Source organism: Sphaeramia orbicularis, chromosome 21 (assembly GCF_902148855.1).
Source record: "Sphaeramia orbicularis chromosome 21, fSphaOr1.1, whole genome shotgun sequence".
In the NCBI taxonomy this organism is placed as follows: domain Eukaryota; kingdom Metazoa; phylum Chordata; class Actinopteri; order Kurtiformes; family Apogonidae; genus Sphaeramia; species Sphaeramia orbicularis.
This window is the reverse complement of record NC_043977.1, coordinates 24,169,671-24,193,002: the sequence shown is the minus strand read 5'-3', so window position 1 is coordinate 24,193,002 and position 23,332 is coordinate 24,169,671. Positions and strand designations below refer to the sequence as shown.

General features: G+C 37.4%; 1 protein-coding gene across 3 annotated transcripts in view; it reads right to left on the bottom strand.

Moving 5' to 3' along the window:
• Positions 1 to 1,238: 1,238 nt before the first annotated feature.
• uggt2 (UDP-glucose glycoprotein glucosyltransferase 2) overlaps positions 1,239 to 23,332 on the bottom strand; it is a 57,069-nt gene continuing 34,975 nt past the window's right edge. For all 3 annotated transcript variants that reach the window (XM_030125107.1, XM_030125110.1, XM_030125108.1), the window contains 8 exons: positions 14,581 to 14,685; positions 14,364 to 14,448; positions 11,878 to 12,060; positions 11,634 to 11,794; positions 7,269 to 7,383; positions 7,054 to 7,170; positions 2,969 to 3,134; positions 1,239 to 1,882 (listed from right to left, as the gene is read on the bottom strand). In XM_030125107.1, coding sequence (XP_029980967.1) covers positions 1,860 to 1,882; positions 2,969 to 3,134; positions 7,054 to 7,170; positions 7,269 to 7,383; positions 11,634 to 11,794; positions 11,878 to 12,060; positions 14,364 to 14,448; positions 14,581 to 14,685 — 955 coding nt within the window. In that variant the 3' untranslated portion in view covers positions 1,239 to 1,859. The remainder of the gene's footprint in view (positions 1,883 to 2,968; positions 3,135 to 7,053; positions 7,171 to 7,268; positions 7,384 to 11,633; positions 11,795 to 11,877; positions 12,061 to 14,363; positions 14,449 to 14,580; positions 14,686 to 23,332) is intronic.

Here is a 23,332-nt window from a genome sequence, read left to right as displayed (position 1 = left end):
TAAGTGGTAAATTCACAACTCTTACTTTCTTTTCCTTCCTTTTGTTTCACTCTTAACCCATAGAGACCCAAACCATCTACCGATATAAACTGTTTAATACCTGCTGATCCATTAATCCTATCAGTACATGTAAAATGCAGTTTGTCACCTTTTCATGGTCCTCAAATATGACCCATTTGGATGTTCAGAGGCTCTGTAGTTACCATGGAAACACTGTTATCTTCTACAACATTGATTCACCAGTAAAACCTGTGGAGTTGGATCGATGACAGTGGATGGACACACTTGTTTTTACATTCAGTTAGCAATATCTTTGCTGAAAAAGTCACTTTTTCTTCATTTTTCTCTGTTTTGATAGAATTAACTTTGAATTTACCCTGAGTTTTCAGGAGCATGTACATGATCGGTGAGTTAAATATAGAAAAATACATGATTTACACCAAAAAATGCAAACTACAGAGGATAAAATTATGAAAAAATTGGTGATAAATCAGTTAAGAAAGGTAGAAATAGAGAAAAATTCATTTGGGAACTGCTATAAAAGTAGTACTGGGTCTTTATGGGTTAAATTTGCACGCATTCCTACGATTTGGTTTGTGAAATGCCACTATTATCAGTGGGGGGGTTTTCTGTACTGTAAATAAAGAGTTATTTATGTACATTAAAGTGATCTGAAAGAAAAGCATTGTTGTGTATGCAAACAGAGAGCTTTTCTTATAGTATCCATCTTAATTATCTTGCTCTGAATGCATTTTCAGTGTCGTCAGTAGCAACATAGTGTGTAAGAAAATTCATTCATTTACACCTTTCCCAGCATGAACACACATTCACACATTCTCTGACCACACACACACACTAGTTGCAGCAGAATCCACAAACAGCTTTTGTAGCAAAGATTTATTGTTTCTCACAAGACAGTAATATAAACACTCCTATTTGAAACAGCGCAGTGAATGATGGGTGCCCTGAGAGCAGACTTGCTGCACCCATACTACTGACTTTTAAGACGACAAAAAAGAAAAAAAAAAAAAGTCCGTTTCTGTCGAGCAGCAATACCCATCTTATTCCTGAGACAAAAAACACTGGTTCACTGAAGTCGAAGAGTGAAACAAAAACATAAAAATTTGGCGACACAGGGCTGTAAACATACTGTAATAAGTTAAAATTCTATATTCTATGCATAAACTATAACCTTAAGTGTGCAAATGAGGATTCTGTGAATATCAGGACCTTTTTGGAACTTAAATCAGTCTGTTGAGTTTTAACAATCTGCCATTTCTTTGCATGGACTTTTGGTACAGCAGTTTTCCCATTTGTAGATTGTCTGCCAACTGTGTGACAAGTTGTGAATTATAAAAAGCATTTAGCTAAATATCCTTCAGTTACAGCTCTCGTTCGGCCATTTCAGGTGTGATCGATAATACTTAATGCATATGTTTAAAAAGAGTGGATTAAAATGATAGAACTCTTAGGGATGTGGCTTCTCCATTTGATTCAGAGCATACAGTTCTTTATCAGTGCAATCCCTGCCAGTTATCGGTTCTGAAACTGGGTATTTGATGTTTCTGTTTGCTTCATATATGTGAAGCCACATTCTAGCCTAAGATCTAATTGTACTGTAGTGCAGGTAGCTCACCTTTGGACACAGATGGCGGTTAACACTTTGTATCATGTCGATTTAGTAAGACTTCTGACAGCAGAAGCAGATACGACATCTCTGAAAATACACCGTCCTCCCAGGCTGAGGATGTAACGCTCCGTGGCTATGTTTAGATGGAAATGTCTGTCTTGGAGATTCACAGGTGGCCTGTGTGCAAAAGATGCTGCCTCCTTACTCTTCAGCGTGATCCTGGCAGACACTAAAGTTCATCGCGCCGGTTCTCTACGGGGGAGAGAAGGGAAAACATGAGAATGAGACCAAAAGGAGAAGGTGAATGTTTGAACAGTGTAACATATACAGGGTTCCCACAGGTTTCTACAAGGAAAATTTATGACTTAGAACAGAATTCAGTACCTATTTCTGGCAAAAAAAAAGTGTCATATAATTTAGGAAAATGTATTTATTTACTCCAAAGCCTTGATTTCCACCGTTCCAAGTCAGTTCTCACTGGGGGCTGCAAAGTTAGCGATAATTAGTTCCTAATTTCAATACAAATTGTCAGGTTGGAACGGGTGGAACCGAGTCGACTAACGTTATTTCTAATTTTCCAGTCACCAAGGTTCGAATAGTTTTAGATTTTTCATTATAGTTTAGTTTTATTTAGTTTTGCCTTTTTTTTTTCTCTAATTCAGTTAATTTTAATTAGTTTTTAAAGCTGATTTGCTAGTTTTTATTAGTTTTTGTTATTTTCTAAATGCTTAGTTTTGGTTTAGTTTTTTATATCTTTTATCTTCTTCGCTGTCGAATTCACATAAATCCCAGACAGGACTCTGCTACTTTCTCCCAAATTTAGTCTCCATGTTTCCAGGTAGAGTGGAGACGAGAAGACGACTCTAAACGACAAGTGACGAGAAGTGATGGACCGTTAAATATCAAATGGTGCCAGCAGCTAAAATTGCTTGAGGGAAGTAAATATAATTTCATATCAATCCGATATTGACAAAGATGAAAACGAAGGGAATTTTATCCATAATTTTTAGACATTTTAGTTAGTTTTGTAAACACACAATACAGTTTCAGTTAGTTATTGTTTTTTTTTCTTTCAATTATAATTTTTATTTATTTCAGTTAACAAAAATGTTTTTACAATTCTAGTTTTCGTCATTTCGTCACTTTTCGTTAACGATAATAACCTTGCCAGACACATTTAAACACATTTATGGCAACATAAGTCAAGACCTACCACATTAAATTCAATACCTTTAAGGACTTTTTTATGGTATTAAATGCAGATTTGTACAAGACTTTTTAAGACCCTGTGGGAACCCTGATATAAGTCTGGACACAGTGGCGTTTTTCTTTCTGAACCTTTTTTGTGTTGTGAGGATGATGAAGTCGGTCTTTGCGGTGCTGTGCCTTGCTGTTCCTGGACTCGTCTTAGTAGCTGCTTGATCTCGTTGTCATATTCGACCCACTCGGGTACAATTCGTGCTGCCGCTGTTAGCTTTGGCTCCTTTGTCTTTGGGTTATTACACTGCAGCAGAAAAGCAGACAAAACATATCACTCATGCAATCAGTCCCACTTTCTCCCCAACAAGTCGGATCGTAATTCGCAGCACTGTCTGTGGCGGGCATTTGAAGCTAATCTGATTTCCAATTCTGTTAAAAGGACATTAGAGCATGTCTTGTGTCTGAATTACCAAGTGGTGTCCTATACCACGATGAGACAACGCTTCCTATTCCAGTCTACTGGAGCCCGTCCAGTAATTCTCTAAATTAGTTTAGGAGACTGGGATAGCTCCTCAGTTGTTTCCTAAATGCCAAGTGTCTCAGACCTCAGCAGTTGGAAATATGACTGTTGTAGTGCTGAGGCAGGCAGTTACACTAACCAACATAGCTATAAAACAGAAGTGTCACGTGGCTGTCATGGACTTTTATTGATTTTTATCTGACTATAATCTATGGCTCCAAGTATCTTTATGATGCATGTATTTAAGTGTGTAACTGACTATGCAGCGACTTCCTGCCAATGATAATCTAAGAATCTAAGAACCTACACCCGCAGAGTTACAGTGAACTCTATGGCAGGGGTGTCAAGCTCGTTTTATTTTCGGGGGCCACATAGAGCTACTATGATCTGAAGTGGGTCGGACCACAGTGAAAAAAGTAATATCACATTACAAAAATGTTTACATCTACAAACTATCCTTTAAAAAACAGGTCCAAGGGTCCTGTAGTCCAATGGCATATTTAAAGACATTAACTGACATTCGTTTGACCTTTCAAGGTCACTCAAGATCAAAGGTCATGGCACCAAATGAAGGCCCATATGTGACTTCCTATCTATTGCCAACAGTAATTATATCAATATCTTAAACGGTTTTAAAGTTATAATACTTTGAAATGTTTCCTCTTATAAACCAATGGGAATTTTTTAAATTTGAAAAATTCATTAAAAAAATCAAAAATTAATATTTCCCAGTTCTTTGGACAAACTTGGTAGACCCTGCCCTAAAGAACCTCTGCTGTGAATTTCAATTGATTCTGGCAGACTATTTTGGAGAAGAAGTCTCAAGAAATGTGGACTTACAGGGGTTGGACAAAATAATGGAAACACCTTCACCTCAAGATGATAATGCCCCAATCCATACAGCTAGAATTGTTAAAGAATGGCATGAGGAACATTCTAATGAAGTTGAGCATCTCGTATGGCCGGCACAGTCCCCAGACCTCAACATTATTGAGCATTTATGGTCAGTTTTAGAGATTCAAGTAAGACGTCGATTTCCACCGCCATCGTCTCTAAAAGAGTTGGAGGGTATTCTAACTGAAGAATGGCTTAAAATTCCTTTGGAAACAATTCACAAGTTGTATGAATCAATACTTCGGAGAATTGAGGCTGTAATTGCCGCAAAAGGCGGACCTACACCATATTAAATTATATTTTGTTGATTTTTTAAGGTGTTTCCATTATTTTGTCCAACCCCTGTAGATGACCTTGGGTTTGATCTTTCAAGGTCAGTCAAGGTCAAAGATCATGGCACTAAATGAAAGCCCATATGTGACTTCCTATCTATTGACAATAGTAATTATATCAATATCTTTAACTGTTTTCAAATTATAGCACTTTGAAATTTGTCCCATTATAAACCAACCAACCAAAAATTCATTAAAAAATTAAAAATCAATAATTCTCATTTCTTCGAACAAACCTGGCTGACCTTGCCCCAAGGAACCTCTGCAATGAATTTCAACTGATTCTGGCAGAGGGTTTTGGAGAAGAAGATTCTTGAAAAATTGTTTACGGATGACGTGGACGACGGACGGACGTTCGACTAAAAATGTGAATAACATCAACAACCACAAATGACCTGAAATTTGTTAAGAAAATTAAGTGCAATTTTAACAATATAATGCCTCAGCTTCTCACTTACACGTGTGCTTTATAACTTACAGATCACAGTGGCTCAAAAAGACACAAAACATTTAGTAACAGGCAGAATATTGTTAAAACTGCACTTACTTTTCTTAAGACATTTCAGGCCGTTTGTATTTGTTGAAGTTATTCACATTTTGTGTAAAGGATACGCTGTAAAGGGGAATTTTCACGTTTTTTTTTTTTTTTTACACCAAAACAAAGACAAACTTTTGGAGTTGCCATTATTTATCAGTTATTATGATAATATTTCACTAATCCAACCCCCTTGTGGACTGTATGTGGCCCCTGAATTAAAATGATTTCAACACCCTTGACTGTTCGGATCTTCAGTGTCATTTGTGCATTTCACAAATTCATGCCAGAAGCCGGTTTTGGCCCATGGGCCGTATGTTTGACACCCCTGCTCTATGCCAGTGTGCTGCGGCAGAACAGGGACAGGGACACACCCCCAGAACCACAACTGATGAGAAGGGACGAGTCAAGGCTGCTTAAGAACAGATGTGGACATGAGGATGAAGTGTTGAGCTCTGATAGACACTGGCAGGAGGACAGACCCGACACGAGGCACTAGGAAACAGACATGGGGTTGTTACAGAGACCACGGCACCCCGGGGACCAGAGACCAGACCACTGGGTCCATCACAGTAACCATTGTGTGAGTATGAAGTTCAGTACTGTGTGTTGAAGTACAAGTTTTAGAGCACAGGTGTCAAACATGCGGCTCAGGAGCCAAATCTGGCCCGCCAAACGTTCCATTCCGACCCCGCGGGATGAAAGTGCAAAAATTAACCTGAACAGTCAAGGTTGTCAAAATCTTTTTGGTTCAGGTTCCACATACAGACCAATGCAATCTGCAGTAAAAATAACCACACAATAACCCATTAATAATGACAACTATAAATGTTCTTTGTGAAAAATTATGTGGAAAAAATTTAAGTGAAAAAATAACATTACACTGTGGAAATATTTACAAAACTATTCTTTCACAATAAAATGCAAATGAATACATAAATAAAAACAGAGATGAACAACCCGAAATGTGCAATTTTAACAATATTCTGCCTGTTACTAAATGTTTTGTGCATTCATGGATCCACTGTGATCTGTAGTTGTGTTAATAATAAGAGATGTAATACTGTAGAAATTGTTCAAATTTTAGTTCCAAAGTCCAAAATTTTAACAATATTCTGCCTGTTACCAAATGTTTATGTAACATTGTGTGTAAATATACATGTATAAATAATAAGTCGAGGCATAATATTGTTAAAATTGCACTAATTTTTCAAATGAAATTTCTGTTTTTTCAGGTTATTCACATCTTTTTTGCAAAATGTAAATATTTTCATTATGTAACTGGGTTTTTTTTGTACTAAAACAAAAAGGAAAAACTTGGATTTGTCATTATTTATAGGTTAATAAGTCATTATTTTACTGGTCTGGCCTGCTTGAGATCAAATTGGGCTAAAAATGGCCCCTGAACCAAAATGAGTTTGACACCTGTATTTTAGAGGATAAACTAGTCCACAGTTGTCTGACTAGTTACTACCAAGTAACCTCTTCTGTTTAGTAATTTGATGTATATTCAGTGACAAGTGAAGTGGACAAATACGTGGGTAATGACCCCTGTCCAGCACTTTTATTTACATTTTTAAAAACATCTGCAGGTTTTCTTTAAGATGTGTTTTTGTGTGCAATACAAAAAAAATCCCCTAAACTACACAGAAGTTGATACTTATGTGTACACAGTTTCTTTTTTCTTATTTTACTTTTCTTACATTTTTTATTATGTCTTGTATTTATAATTTATAACAGTGCCTACATCTAGCAGGAAAGAATTCCTTGTATGTGTTCACGAATCGGTGAATAAAGATGATTCTGATTCTAACTGTAATTAATGGACATTTATTCAATTCGTTATTCATTTTATTCTATTTATTCAATAGTTCTCATTTGAGACAATTAACTTCACAGTGAACCTAATTAGCTTTTTCCAGTCACATCCACTGAAACTCACCAGGTCTATAGTTTTCGCTGTCACTTTGGAGTTGTCATCGCACCACGTCTCACACCACAGCCACTCCTGAGGAAGAGACTTAATGGCGACCTGATGGATCATGTTGTTGGGAAGATCCTAAAAATGTCACAAGTGGAAGAAAAAAAAAAAGGAAAGTGCATCAGGATCAAACAGTCTGAGATGGTGGATTGATGGAATGAAATGATCCGAGTTACCTGGTCCAGGTTAGACAGGCTGTTCGGGTCTTGACTCAAGGCCTGGTACTGGCCGCGTAGTCTGTCACCAGCTGCGATCTTACGGAACTTCTTTAAATCGACAACGAACAGAGCGCTGGTTGAAACGAGGAGGAACAGTGAGAAGACATGGGAAGGCATTAGATTTGTAACCTCTTGAGCCCAGCCGCCACCCGTGCCCACTGTTCCATCTGTGTTGCCATGGCGATGCTAAATACAAATATACACATTCTATACATCCATGTAACCAGAAGGACATCAGATAAATGTTCAACAAAACCATCTGTTGGACAAAAGAACACGACCGAACAACAAGCGCTTAAATGAGCAAATATCTACAACATGCTAACAGCCAGAGACCAGTGTATGTCAGGAATAATTCAGGGTTTTTGCTCTTTATCAAAATGAAAATTCCAGACTTTTCCAAAACTGCTGCCCCCCGCCCCCCCCCCCCAAGACCGTGACTTTAAGTACTTTAATACTTGCGTGCCTACTTTTTTGGTTGAAATTGTACCTGTTGTGTGTAGTAGAAAAGTTAATTTTAATAAATGTATAAATGAATGACTGTATAATTTGCAGTAAATTATGTTTTACAGACAGAAACATTTTCAAAACATATGAAAATCACAAAAGTGCATGGACATCACACAAATAAGTTTCACTAGAATCATTTGACCACCGACTGGTTAGCGTAATCATATCAACTTTTTATATGCTTTCCTCATGTATTTCTTATCGTACTAGATTATGTGCCTTTGAACAAATGCTAAAATTCAACTATGAGATAAACTTTTTTCCCATACTTTATTAAAGGGGTCATATTTTGCTAAACTCACTTTTATTAGTCTCTGGTACATTTATTTGTGTATTTGGACCCTAATAGTTCAAAAAGTTTGAATTTGAACCCTCAAGATGCTGCAAAGCTATCTTTATATTAATTTTGGCAAAAATCAAGTGGATTTCTTTTAATTCCCTCCTAATTTGTTGCGTCTATAACTAGTTACATTACGATATTTGCACATATAAGGTCAAGACTTCCGACAAACATTTCTCCGAGTACGACATAATTGTTTGTCAGGAGCAGCGGTTGTAGTCCATACTGAAAATATGTCCAAACTTCAAGCCCATTACTTAAAATGTTCAGTTGTTGGTTGAATGGGACACAGCAGCACAGTCAACAACCTGGAGGGGGTGGGGCGCGAAGTGGCTCATTTGCATTTAAAGGGCCAGCGCTCAAAACAACATTTCTCATGGCATTATTTGGAAATAGGGTTGAAGATGAAGAATTCAGACCCAAGCATAGCATTTAAAGTCTATGTAGACCACAGGGAAGTGTGTTAAAATGCATAATTCCATTTAAAAAAGCAAAATATCACGTCTTTAAGACTTTCACACAAAATTCCAGACTTTTCAAGGTCTGTAAAATAGAGTTTCAAAATTCCATACTTTTAAAACTTTCAAGACCTGCGCAAATACCCTGATAATTTCATGAAACAGCAGACCATATTGACAAACTTTGCAGCGCTAAGCTAACACTAAGCAGATCCAACAGTACAAGTATTTCTCTAATGCTAAAGCTCACTGAACGAGACAAAGAAAAGCAAAAATAAATTGTTGTAAAGCTGCGCAATATATCGTTTGAGCATCATCATCGCCATGTACATGTGCACAATAGTCACATCACAGGTCCTGTGATGTAGGAGGCACATTAACTCAATGTGTTCTCATCTAATTTCAACCTGGGTACCTGACACACACTACGTGCAGCGCTCCACCAGTCACAATCGTGCTTAATCAGTTTGCTAAAGCAGACCACGCCCCTGCACATGGAGTGAGTCGCTGGTAACAACATTGACAAATGAGCAACGAACAAGAGAAAAGCACCAAAAATGAAGACTTGGTGTCAAAAAGAAAAGCGACGTCAGTTTTCTGGAATTATTTCGGCTCCAAGAAGGATGATACTAAAACACGTGTTCTGTGTCAACGGTGTCTCGCCACAACAAGAGGTAACACAACTAATTTGTTTGACCATTTACGTTGGCATCACACAACTATTAAATCCTCCTGAATATTTTTTCATATCGCAATCTATATCACAGGGATAAAAAAAAATCGCGATGTCAGTTTTTTCCAATCTCGTGCAGCCCTAAATTGTTGTATTATGAAGTGATAATGAATTTTGTCATACCATTCCTGTTTTTTGATCATAACTTGGTTTTATATGAATGAAGTTTCTATCAGCTAATCCATTATTTTGTGTTACATTGAAATGATTCTGACTGGAAACAAACAAACTCAGGGTTTAACAGGTTAAAACAAATCCCTGAAAGGAGACGCTCATAGACATAACTTAATAAACTAAAACTAATAGCTTAATAAAGATAAAACTCCACAGGCACATTAAGATAATTGTGCTTTGCATGGGATGTTAATAAACCTGATGGTCTAAAATATGTAGATTCACTTCTTATTAAATCTGAGTCTGTCACAGCATATTCACTGTTTTCCAGACTGGCTAATGCCTTCATATCACCCTCTCTGCTTCTGTCCTGTCCCACAGAGCTTAGCAGCACAATGGCATCATCAGCTCTCTGTGGTTTCCTGACTTTCATTTCTCCCCCTCCCACACAGTCGGTCTAAAGTGGAAATTTCTGCGCTTGTTGTTCAGTCACCGGCTGTCGGCTGATTAGCCATTACATCAACAGAGGCGGCACTCGCGGCTACGCAGCCATCAAGACGCTCCACTTTGAAGTCCGTACCTTGAGCTTCATTTAAAGCATACCATGGCTGTAAACTCATCAGACATTACAATGAAGACACAGTGAGTCGCAGCTATGGATGTGGATGGATAAATTCACCATGGCAACTGAATGAACGAGTAGGGGGCGACGCATGCTGTTTTTTTTTTCCAGCATCAGGGCATCAATGACACCAATTATTAGAAATTAAACAGACCAATTCTCAACATTTGGAATAAAAATTACAATATTTGTGTCAAATTTAAGAACAGCACAATCTCTGATAAATATTTCAGTCATAATATTGTTAATTAAGTGAAAGCATTTGAATATTATGTTAACCCTCAAAGAGCTAAACAGAACTTTTACATCATTAACCCTATCAATTCATTTTAATAATTCAGGTAAAAATGTTGTTTTTTCTCATTTTTTCAGCAGCATTAGTTGTGTCTTATTTGGACATTCAGAGGCTCCATAGTGAAACTGGAAACATGGCCATTTTCTGTAACACTGATTCACCAGTTTAACCCACATAGTTTGACAAGTGACAGTGGTTGTAGATACTCATTTTTATGTTCAGTTAATGATATATTTTGTTGAAAAGTCACTTTTTCTGAGCTTTAATGAGTATCTATATGATCAGTGGATATAAGAAAACACCCATTTTCACTGAAAAATGCAACATACAGAGGAAAATATAATAATAAATGGTGATAAATCACTTAAAAGGAAAGGTTGAAAGCTTAAACGTTGAGGGAAATTCCCTTTTAAGTCTTCGCATGAATAATTCTAAGTCTTTAAGGGTTAAGGTAAAGAGTACAGAGAGCTTAACATTAACTTAAATCTATAAAGTAATAAAATCACTACCCAAAATCCTATAAACTAAGTAAATTCAAAATAATAAACTGCAATTTGTATAAACATTTGAGTCTCTGCTTGTCATCTGTTAGATTAGCAAAGAGGTGGTAGTTCTTCGTTCACAAGCAGTACATTTTTAATCAATTTATTCCACTGGGTATCACATTTTTACTGATATTTCTAAAAATGTTGAATATTGATCAATCTACCCTAAGACTTTAGCATCACAGAGATATGCGAGACATTCCCCGAAATATGACAGAAGCTCTAAGCATCATGTTTTTTCATCAAGCATCAGTTGATTTCTTTTGTTCTAGTCGGACAATGTTAAAAAACAACCTAAAAAACTCTTGAAATCTGGAAAAACAAAGAAAGAATTACCATCCCCATTCTTTCAAATATAAGGACATTTTATTCCCTCACCTTCAAGACACAATAAAAACTTTGAAATTAGCTTTTTCTTAATTCTTGGTGGTCAAATCCATTGTTATTCTACTTTATTGCTTATTTAGTTTATTCTTACTTATATGTTCTGTGTGTAATATGTTTTTTAAACTGGAATTGTGCTACACAAATAAGAAAAATCACAATTCAATAAAATAATAATAAAAGCTTGAAGAACTGGGAGTGTATTTATAAAAGTTGAATATTGTTGACCTGGTAAAATATTAAAATCTTTCATACTGTAGGCATCCAGAAATGCAATTTGTGTTGCTATGTTTCATTTTACACATTTTTTATGGATGCGTACCTGATGTGGTATTTCCTATGTCCCAGATGAGAAGCCCAGTAGCCTGTTTTCCAAAAGCGATAGCCCTCCATCTCCCTCCGGCTATCGCAGAACGGGGTGTAGCCATAAGGAGCTCCCTCCAGGTCTAAATCCCTCAGCTCCTTCAGATCAGCTCGAACGATCTGTCAGAGAAAGCGAGAAAAAGTTTCCCCGTCAGCCAAACGCTTACAGAGCTTTTCCCTTTTCAGTTCAATTTGAGCCTCACCTGGTCGGCATCCACAAAGATGATCTTGTCCACGGCCAGAGGGAACAGAACATCCAGGAAAAGGATCTTATAGCCCCAGATAATGCGCTGCTTCTCAGTCTGCTGGTGGAGCCAACGGGGCCACTTGTACTGCACTAATTCATACTGAAAGCCGAACTCCGCTGCCATGTGAGGGATGGTCTCCTAACCACAGAAAAACAAACACCAAAAAGGTTAAGCACAGGAGCCCATTCGTACCCGTTAGTAAACACATGAGAAACATGTGATGTTGGGAAAAGAGTGAGTGAAAGAATGAATAATTAAATAAAAAGTAAAAAAAGTCATTCCACAAGGTACGAAAGCTTTAAGAAGAAAACAGTACTGCCCATGGTTGAGGATTAATGTGATTTTTGTCCGTTTTGTAACACGAAAAGCAGGAAAACAAAACTTTGGATTCCTCATTTTCATACGCATTTATTCTGCCCACGTGTCTTAACCCTTTATGGGGCAAGGGACTATTTTTGGTCATTTCCACATACATTACAAGACAGTGACAGCAACAGTTCCAGTGAGGACAGTTGGTCAACAATCTCAGGTCCAATGTGGTCTACAGGGTCTGTAAGTTCCACCTCTGCATGAACAGTGAGTGTACCTGCTTTGTTAGGTACCATGAAGTAATGGTACTAATGTAAGGAATTTCTGTCACCAACATGTTTGACTAATTCCAATTTCCACAATCCCTTCTTATTCAGTTCTAACTTTTTTTCCCCCACATTTTTACATCAATACGTTCAGAAGACTCACCACAAGCCTCATGTGCAAGAATTTTTGAGATGGGATGTACGGTTAGGAATCGACATCAGTTTGTTTGAGAGGTGGTTTCTCAGTGAATTTAACATGGCCACCCATGTCTCCTCCATAAAGAGGAATATTTATAAACAGGTTTTCATTGACTGTGTGTTTTATCTTTTCCAGAAAATTCCACAGCAGCACATGGTAGAGGGGTGGACAAGAGGCAGCCTTAATGTCAACTATTATTATTTATATTTATGGATTTAGTGAATTCCCATCTTTTCAGTGTCATTTGTTCCAGACACAGATCCTACAGTTGTTTTCTTTCTTGGTTGGATCTTGTCCACAGGCCGTTAGTGGTCATCAGGTGCACCCGCCATGTTTCACCTCACTTGGCTGTAATTGGTAGGGTTTTTCAAAATAAAATAATGGGCAGAGTGTGTGTGTGTGTGTGTGTGTGTGTGTGTGTGTGTGTATGTGTGCGTGTGTTTATGTACATACGCATTAACTGTAGGGTTTTTCAAAATAAAAGCCTTATTAAAATGGCCAAGAACAATTAGTATTAATAACAATCAGAGCACAGGGCCACAGAACATCAGCCAATGACATCGCAGGGCCACCAAACTTCAGCCAATGAGAGCACAGGGCCACAGAACGTCAGCCAATCAGAGTGCAGCTCCACAGAATGTCAGCCAATTAATGTATATTCAATGAATCAATGAATATGAAATGAATATGAAAACCAATGAATATATATACAGTCAGTATGTCAAAAACACTTCCGAGTTTTTAAAAAAAAGAGATCATTTAAAGGAATTATAATGACTGAAAAAAATTCAGTGGTGAGAAAAATTAAGTAAAAACAAACTCAAGTATTTTGTGCATTTTGGGAAACACAATATAAATAAAAATAATCCAAAAGACCAAATAAAAAACCTTGACTGATATCTTTCATAATATAAAATCATATCATGACATGCATCATTACTTTTTTATAGCCAAGCCCCATGTTAGCAACGGAAGGCCTGAATTGAACATGTCCTTATACTTTTGTTGATTTGTTTGCTAGTAGGAAAAAAGCTGGCAACATTAAAATCCTGTGTTTAAATGCATATATCTTTTTTGGACTTTTTTTTTCTTCAATCTAATCACTAATTTTTAACATGGTAACCAGTGCTGTGTGACCTTCAGTTTCTTGACAAATGCAATCATTTAGTGTAAATGTAGACATAAGGTTTTCATAGTGATAATAAATAGCTGTAGATGCACAGTGTGAAACAAAATTAACTAAAAAGGCAAATGAAGTAAAATGGATTCATTTCATCAGTCACTCTTAAAAGAAATTTCCCCTCATAAAAACACCCCTTAACCCCTTAGAATGTGAGATTTAACTGTATTATTATAATACACTTATTCTCTTATCATTATTTCCAACCTTTATAATAATAAAATAAACATTTATGCACCAAAGATGCAATTAGCATAAAAAATGTAAACACTTTGGGTCATTTTTCTATTTTTCGAGTCAACATTGCAGGTAGACTCAGTGCTACAGGCAGACTGAGATTAAACACAGACCTTTTTTCCAAACAGAAACAGCCCACACAGCTTTTCATTCGCAGAGAATAAATAATTCTCTGGTGGGATCGAGTTACTGTGACCGGGCAGAAAATAAATCTGAATGTTTGCATGGAGTCATGACGCGAGGCGTGTACCTTGAATGACGGAGAGAGGTAATTCTTGAGGAACCAAAACTTGACAGGGGTTTTGGTGTGCCGAAGGACGGACAGCATCATTATTCTGAAACAGAGACAAAGCGTGAAGGGAGGCTCTTGGGTTCAAGGCTGTGAGCAACGTGGAAGTAGAGAAAAGTAAAAACTAGTCGTGTGTGAGAGTGTGTGTGTGTATGTTTACGAACTGAAAGCGACCCACCTCAGAAAGCGTTCATACAGATGGCCCGAAGCAACAGAGAATATGTTTAGCACATCCTCTTTCTTCTTCTCAGCATCATCCTTCTTGGAGCCACCACCTGTGATGCTGTAAAGAAGCCCGTAACACACAAGGAGGTTATGCTTTGACTCATGCATTTTTTTATTTTTATTTTTTATTATAAATGTAGTGACAGTAAATCAGCACAAAGTCAGGAGTTGCCATGCTTTTTGTAGAGCCAACAGGAAACTTTAACATTCATGCAAATTCTGTTGATGTTGACTTGAAACAACATTAAAATTATGTCCCAGAAAACATCATGATATGGGCATGAAGTAAATTCTGAAGAAATCTGACATATTCCACTCATTAGCGCACGCACACACATACACACACAGACTGAACATGAGGATGTAAAAGTACTGTATGCATTTACATCTAATTAAGAGCCAACCCAGATTGTTGACATTCTGTGTGTAGGATCATAAGAAGAACCTAACGCTGGTCTATGCGTGAAATGTTTTCAATATATAAGTAGTGAAGCTTCAGCAAATTTACCCACAAAACAAAAATAAGGCTTACGCTATCTGGGGCTGATAGCAAGGTTATATCACTGAAATCCCCCCAATCCTCTGCTATATATAAATCTATCCACAATAATTGTTAGACAATCAATATGAACTCAATTTGAGCTACATCAACCTGATAGTGGCAGAATAATGGTCAGAAAACCAATTTTTGCCCACAAAACTCCACCTAGTGAATGAAAATTACACCATATGAACTCTGGATAGTAGTGAGAAAATGGACATTTGTAAGACGATCAATATGAACCAAATTTTATCTCAATCGGCCTATTATTACTTGATTTAGGTCCAAAAAACTGATTTTCAACTAAAGCACCCCCATTTGGATGACTTATAATACTCATAGAGAAGCTGAAATCCAAAGGGTTCTTCCACTAGGGGTCCACTATGTTGGTGATCAAGGGATAAGAAATCCAACCAAATCTGTCCTAGTTATTGCATTCACATGAAGGATACCTGGTGGCGATGGTTGGGGTAAAACCATTAAATAGAGTTTTGGGGATACTATTAAGTCCAAAGTGCTGGTTGGTCATCATTTAAGACACAGTATTGGGTGAAAATTCTCTAAATTAATGAGAAAATGAGTATTATTAAAAAGAAACCTTAGTCTCTGAAGGACCAGATCTACTTCAAAATACCATCTGTACGCTGGAATACGTGTACTTTTCAGGTTCTTTCTACAGGGTTTATCAGAAAAAAGTAGACTCTCAGAAAAAACAACATAAAACCAAAATGCAAAGACATTTGAAAATCTGGTCAAATTTCCAATGGTCAGCTCAAAACACACTTAAAGAATCCTCACTAACAGCATTAACCCCTTGCATTTGGCATGACTGAAACTTGTCATTAATGTGAAGTCTTTGTATCGATGGTAGGGGGTTAACGTAATTATTTTTTTCCAGTTTTATGCATGCAAGTAAAAGACCAATGGAACTTGTCATCCATGGTGACAGATTTACATTAACATTTACATTTATGCATTTGGCAGACACTTTTTTCCAAAGCAACTTACAGGGGAATATTAACAATTAAGCTCTCTCTCTCTACTTCTTTTGTAAAGCACTTTAAAATTACCTCAGTGGACCAAAGTGTTGTACAGAAGAATAAATAAAAACCAAAATAAAATAATAAAATACAAGAATAGATTAAAGACATAAAACAGCTGTACAATTAAAAACAGTGTCGTACAGAAGAATAAAAAAGCAAAATGATAGACTAAAATACAAAAATAGATTAAAAAGACATTAAAACAGCGGTACAATAAAAACAGTGAAATAAAAATACCAAGTAAAACAATAGACTAAACATAATAATACATTTAAAATGGAATGTTTGAAAGTGCTAGGACAGGAGGTGCTCTCTCTTCTTGAAGAGAGGCAGGGATGCCGCCGTTCTGGTAGCGCTCAGTAGACCCATGAAAACAGCCTGGATTGTCTTGTGCAAGGTTGCCAGGACTGCCAGACAACATTCCCTAGATGAGTGGAGTGGTCGTGGGGCAGCAAAAGCTTTTATCAGCGCACTTAAGTAGGTAGGAGCAGACCCAAAGAGAACTTTGTAGGCTAGCATTAATGATTTGAATTTGATACAGGCAGATCTCATATTAACCCTTACACTTCCATGTGCAAAAGACTTTCATTTTGCAAAATTCAAATTAGCGTTGTTCATTGAAGCATGAACACTGACTCAGGACACTGGTATCAATCAAGGGAGAATTACATGGTCAATAAACACATATGGCCAGATTTTCAAAGTCAAATCAAATCAAATCAAATTTTATTTATATAGCGCCAAATCATAACAAAAGTTATCTCATGATGCTTTACATATCGAGTTGGTCGAAACCAGACTCTTAAATAAAAAGGAAAAGAAAAATAAAAAATAAAATAAAATAAAATAAAGTAAAAAAAAAAAAAAAAAAAAAAGAAACCAGACTCTTAAGCCAATTTACAGAAACCCAACAGAATCCTCCAGAAGCAAAAACTTGTGACTGGTGACAGTGGCGGGGAAAAACTTCCCTTTAACAGGCAGAAACCTCGAGCAGACCTAGGCTCCTGGAGGATGGCCGTCTGCCATGCAAATGTCTTCGCATTTTGGTTTTATGTTGTTTTTTTCAGAGTTCACTTTTTCTCATACACCCTATAGTGTGAGCGCAATAAATCTGTCAGATAAACAGAAATACATAAACCTCTGCATGTGTGTGATGAGACTTTACCATATATCTTTAAAGCATTCCCTAATCTGCAGTTTTGTCATTTGTTTTCCAATTCATCTTATCAAAGCTTATAAGATTTACTACATTTTATCTAAGAATTGCCAAAAACAAATTTAGACCAGTTTTATCTCACGGAAAATACAATGCTGCAAATTTACACAGCCATGTCAGGAAAGAGCTAATGTTTCTTTTTAATCTGTGATTCATATTAAAAGACACATTTTATGGTAACTACAGAACTGTGTAACTACAATGAACCGACCACATTTGCGCAAAGTTAAACAGTCTATATATAAAAAGGTCAAATAAAACTGTGATCTGGTGTTTTCCAGGTTGTAAGTGAATATTTATTATACGTTCAGTTCCAGGCAAGTGGGCATAATACAACAAGTATATCACTGAGTTAATATAATATGACAGTTTCAGCCTTTATGTGACAGCATAATTCAACAAGAAAAAAATCATGAATGCTTCAGCAACACTTGCTACAGCGGTTGCTCTGGTGTAATAGTGATAATAACAGCAATGGAATCATATTTGATGATGCTCTAATGAACAGTAAGTACGAGTCATGAGCTCTTTTCATTTAAGAACATACTAATGCAGCAAGAAAAGAGCAAATGAATAACTCAAACATACATGAACTTGGGTTATTGATTATCGTTTGAAGCTGTTCACACGTTGAGTTTCTGAATGTAAAAATAGACCAGAATACGACCAGTGTGATGGTGGAATAACTGGGTTTATGAGCGTATCATGCAAAGAATATAGATCCACAAAGCACTTGTCAAAATGTGGTTATTGCAGAGATACCTGGATACTTAACCAACAAACCAACCAGCGCAGTGAAATAAGGATTATGGAGACAATATAAAGTGACACTAGAATGAATGAATGACAGGAGCAATAGGTTTGACACTATATGTGACAAGCCCTTTTCATTTACTAGTGCAGCCAGAACACAGTAAATGAATAAATGAATGGCTAAAAATACACACATTTGGATTATTGATTAGTGATATAAGTCATTTATGCTTTGAGTTTTTTTAATGCAAGACGACTAGTGTGGCGTGGAATAACTGTGCTAATGTAATGCACAACATAGATACACAGAGTCCTTTTCTAAATGCGGAGCTACCTGGAAACTAAACCAATAAACCACCTGTGTTAAAGAAAAATAAAACCCCTTATAGAAGTAACGGCTGATAAACCAAACCAACCTCAGCAGTGAAATAAGGATTATACAGAAATATCTAAAGACGCTATAATGAATGATAAGAGCAATAGGTTTAGCGCTGTATGTGTCATGAGTGCTATGCATGACATCACTTCAAGTACTTTTCATTTGAAAAGCTTATACGAGTACAGCAGTGAGTTAATGGAAAAAAAATGTCTAAATTTGGATTATGCTTTGAGTTTTTATGTGAAAGTGGACAGGACCATGAACAGTGTGGTTGTGGAATAATTGTCTTTATGTGTTCAGTGCAGAACATGGATGCAGAAATAACCAAAATGCAATGAAGTAATAATTCTTCACTACTGTATTCAAGTACAGGGTGGGGAAGCAAAATTTACAATGAACATTTAGTTGTTTTTTCTCAGCAGGCACTACGTCAATTGTTTTGAAACCAAACATATATTGATGTCATAATCATACCTAACACTATTATCCATACCTTTTCAGAAACTTTTGCCCATATGAGTAATCAGGAAAGCAAACGTCAAAGAGTGTGTGATTTGCTGAATGCACTCGTCACACCAAAGGAGATTTCAAAAATAGTTGGAGTGTCCATAAAGACTGTTTATAATGGAAAGAAGAGAATGACTATGAGCAAAACTATTAAGAGAAAGTCTGGAAGATACTATTAAAGAAGAACGGAAGAAGTTGTCACCCGAATATTTGAGGAACACTTGCGCAAGTTTCAGGAAGCGTGTGAAGGCAGTTATTGAGAAAGAAGGAGGACACATAGAATAAAAACATTTTCTATTATGTCAATTTTCTTGTGGCAAATAAATTGTCATGACTTTCAATAAACTAATTGGTCATACACTGTCTTTCAATCCCTGCCTCAAAATATTGTAAATTTTGCTTCCCCACCCTGTATGTTTTGGGAGAATACTTTACTAGGGGTGAAACGATTCCTCAAGTAATTCGAGTACCTCGATTACAAAAAATGATCGAGGAATATTCTCTGCCTCTAGGAATCGCTTATTTAATTGTAAAGCTCAAAGCACGGCATTTAGCACGGACTATTTCATGTGTCACAACGCGCTTACGTTACTGACGCAGAGGAAGACGACGGAGGACGTGGAAGTGTTCGGATAAAGCAGCGGGAAGATGGAAGAGACGAGCATAGACAGGCGAGTGAATACAGCAATGATGACAAAAGACAAAAAAAAAACAAAAAAAAACAATAAGAAAGACAGAAAATGTGTGTGAAGTGTGGAAGCATTTCATTTATAACCACTCTTTAACCAAGCAAACATAAGTTTTATCTGATTACTCAATTAATCGAAGGAATTTTCAGTAGAATACTCGAATACTAAAATATTCGATAGCTGCAGCCCTATACTTTACTGAGTATTTTTTATTCCGTTTACTTTCACTTTTACTTCACTACATTTCCCAACTCAATTGCATACTTCTACTCCGATACATTTTTAATGCACAGTATCGTTACTCGTTACAAAAAATAAATGAAAGGAAATTTGGTGTTTTCACTACTGAGATTACCCGTTACTACAACAAAGCCAGGAAGCTGATTTGTCATTGGGCCAAATCACGTAATGGGCAAGTGCCACACTCAACCTGTCTGTAATCTGTTGATGTGAGCAGCAGCATAATTTTCAAAATTCTGACTGCCTTTAGTGGTTATTAACATTTACTTGTATTTTTGCTTTCATTACTTGAGTACATTTAAGTGTAGATAACGTGATATACTTAAGTACAGTAAATACTAGATACTTGAAGACTTTAACTTCAGTAACATTGCAGTTGGTGACTTGAACCTCTATCAAAGTCAGTTTTTTGGTAGGGTACCTGTACTTCTAATCAAGTGTGACTCCAGTACTTTAAACAACACTGCCAAAATGTGGTTATCACAGAGGTTTCTGGAAAGTAAACCAGCAAATCAACTGTGTTTATGGAAAAACCACCAGCCATATAGAAATAAAAAGCTCATGAATGGAAGGGTCTCAATTCATTTTTTTAGGATTACTGAACTAACAAAAATGTTTCATGTTGGGACATCCGTGAAGATGACAGAAAACTCACAGACATTCTCCACACTTGCGGACATGCCAACATACCCTAACCGCTGTTAAAGAGCAGTGGCTCATGATGCAAGGCACATTTAGCGGACAGAAATCAGGACTTATGCTGGAGGGGAGTTGTGTCTGCAGTCAAACCGTGTGTCCTTGGCTGAAACAGACTGCTGATGAGGGAAGGAGTGTCTCTCTCACACTCAATCACAACCTCAGCCTGGGCCCCCGAGGCCCCGGCAAGACGCAAAAAAGTGAGAGAGGATGTGTGCAGAGGGGTGGGGGGGTGTACAGTTTGTTTCTTCATGTCCTCTAAGACCAATTCTCTGACATACAAAGGACTGACTGGTAAAAATGCACACACCAACTCATACTAAACCACCATGCTGCATGAGTTTTCCCTGTAGCATTTCATTTTTCATCTCAACCTCCACCAAATCTCCCTTTGAAACCAACATTACTCCAGATGAGCAGTTAGCTTCTGGGGGAGTCACCATCGCTTGCCATGACTAAGCCGGCCATTATGAGGAGTCTCCAGTGAGGCCCCAAGATAAGAAGCTTTGGCAGGTCAGGTGAGAGCTCGTTTGGCGGGCTGACTCAAGATAATCTGGACCTCTGGAAGGATCCGCAGAGCTGCAGTCAAATCCCAGGCTGCAAAAAACACTAATCACACAAAAATCAAGTCCCATTTTGTCTCCTTAAAAATAATTGTCCTGATTACTGAACAAAAGGATACTTAACCCGTTAAACCCTAAGCCTAAAATGGTCTGTCTAGACTTATTTTCTGATTTTGACTATAAAAAGGTTAGAAAATATACTGTGAGTGAGTCCTTTTGCCCATTTTTCCAGAGCACTTAGAACTTTCAAAATCCAGGAGTCATTTACAATTTACTGCATGTTATAATACTGCTAAAATGGCATTTTTCCAGCTTCTAGTACAGGCATAAGTGAAATTACTGTAATGACCTGATAAAGCCTATAAAGCGCAACATCTCAGGTTTCAGAAACCGTTGGAATTTTTCCATTTGCACAAACAGTAGCCATTTTTACACAGAGATCTCGGAAAAAAGGTGAGATGGTGATCCCACCTTTTTTCCACCACTGACATATTTCCACAGCCAAGCTAAAGGAGTAACACAGGTGAGACCGGCTGGACTTTTACACAGTAGACCTGCGTTCCGGAATTAAAGGTACGGTGATGCAGCGCAGCATATAGTGTGACGTATAACTTGTGCATCAGAAATACCCCAAGCACAGCGGTGTTGCTAACCTCTCCAGAGTCTTTCACCGTTTCACAAATGTTAGCATGGATAGAGTCCTCTGCCTGAAGTGACACCAGCTCACGGATCTCGGCGTCTCAACATCTTTCTGGTCGCGTTGATATGTGTGTTTACTGTACACGGCCTGCGCTCATTTCATTCAAACGCAATATGTCAACAAAATGTCACATCTCGGTTGTGGAACGAACACTTTTACACTCACAGCCAATGAAAACTTTGAGACCATATTTTTCGACATAATTTTTATTTTGAAACCCTAAACTGGAATTTTTTCATATGAATCATTTGTTTAGGATATTGGCACACAGAAACAGAAATCTAAAGTTTCAAGAATAATTTCAAAACAAAAAACTTAACAAAAGAAAATGGCACCTGCCAAACACAAAGTCACAACAGTCAATACCGGGTATGGCCTGGTTGTCACTCTCTCTTGCCCTGGACGCGGTCTATCGTCAGCAGAGCTTGTTATGTTGTGGTGTTCAACCAGGTTTCTGATTGTGGGTTGGGAACGGCCCATACGCCTGGCTATATCACTGTAGCTCAAACCGGCCTCCATCATACCCAGTGCCTGGAGACGTTGTTCATGTGATAGACGTGGCATGATGCCATTCACTGGACTAACAATGGTGGCCTTTTTTGGGCCTTTATATAGGCCTTCAAAACCAATCCTCAAATTGTGCAGATATCCACTGAGTATTGCTCAATGTGTATTTGGTCCACTTTTGCAAAGAGACCAACCCATGTGCAATGAACCGTGACAACATGACAGCCCATCATTATCTCAACTACCCAAGCACTAAGTCATCAATAAATCCACAATGAATAATTACAACCCCGCTACTAGTAGAAATATGCATACATTTCTACCTCAAAGTTTCTACTGACTGTCAGTATACGTAGCGTTCCAGAATCATGACTCCACCCTTATCACGGCTCTCTTACTACCTCCAGAGGCATTACAGAGCAGCATTAAAGGTGGGACCAAATGATCCCACCATTTCATTTATACAGACATTGTTCTGGAATAAAGGTGAAATATTCCCAGAACAGAAGTGCTGTGTGAAAGGGGCTAATGAAAGAGTTACAGCCGTTCAAACTGCAAATGTGCAGGGTGTGTCAGGGCAGACACATCCGGTTTTAAAGAGTTAAGCTCTACATGCCTGCAAATATCAGATCCCAAACTCTAAATTAAAAACTACAGTACCACGCCGTTACGAAACAGTCGTGACACAGATGTACTAAATATTGAAATATCTGTTTGCTCGTTAAATCTTTGCAGATAGTAGATTAACACACGTCTGCAGTCTTTCCCTTTTAAATGAATAACTCAGAGGGCTCTGATACATGACACCAAATCCATCAACACATCTTTACTTACTTTACCTTTACTGTAAGATGGTAACGGGCCTTTGTTG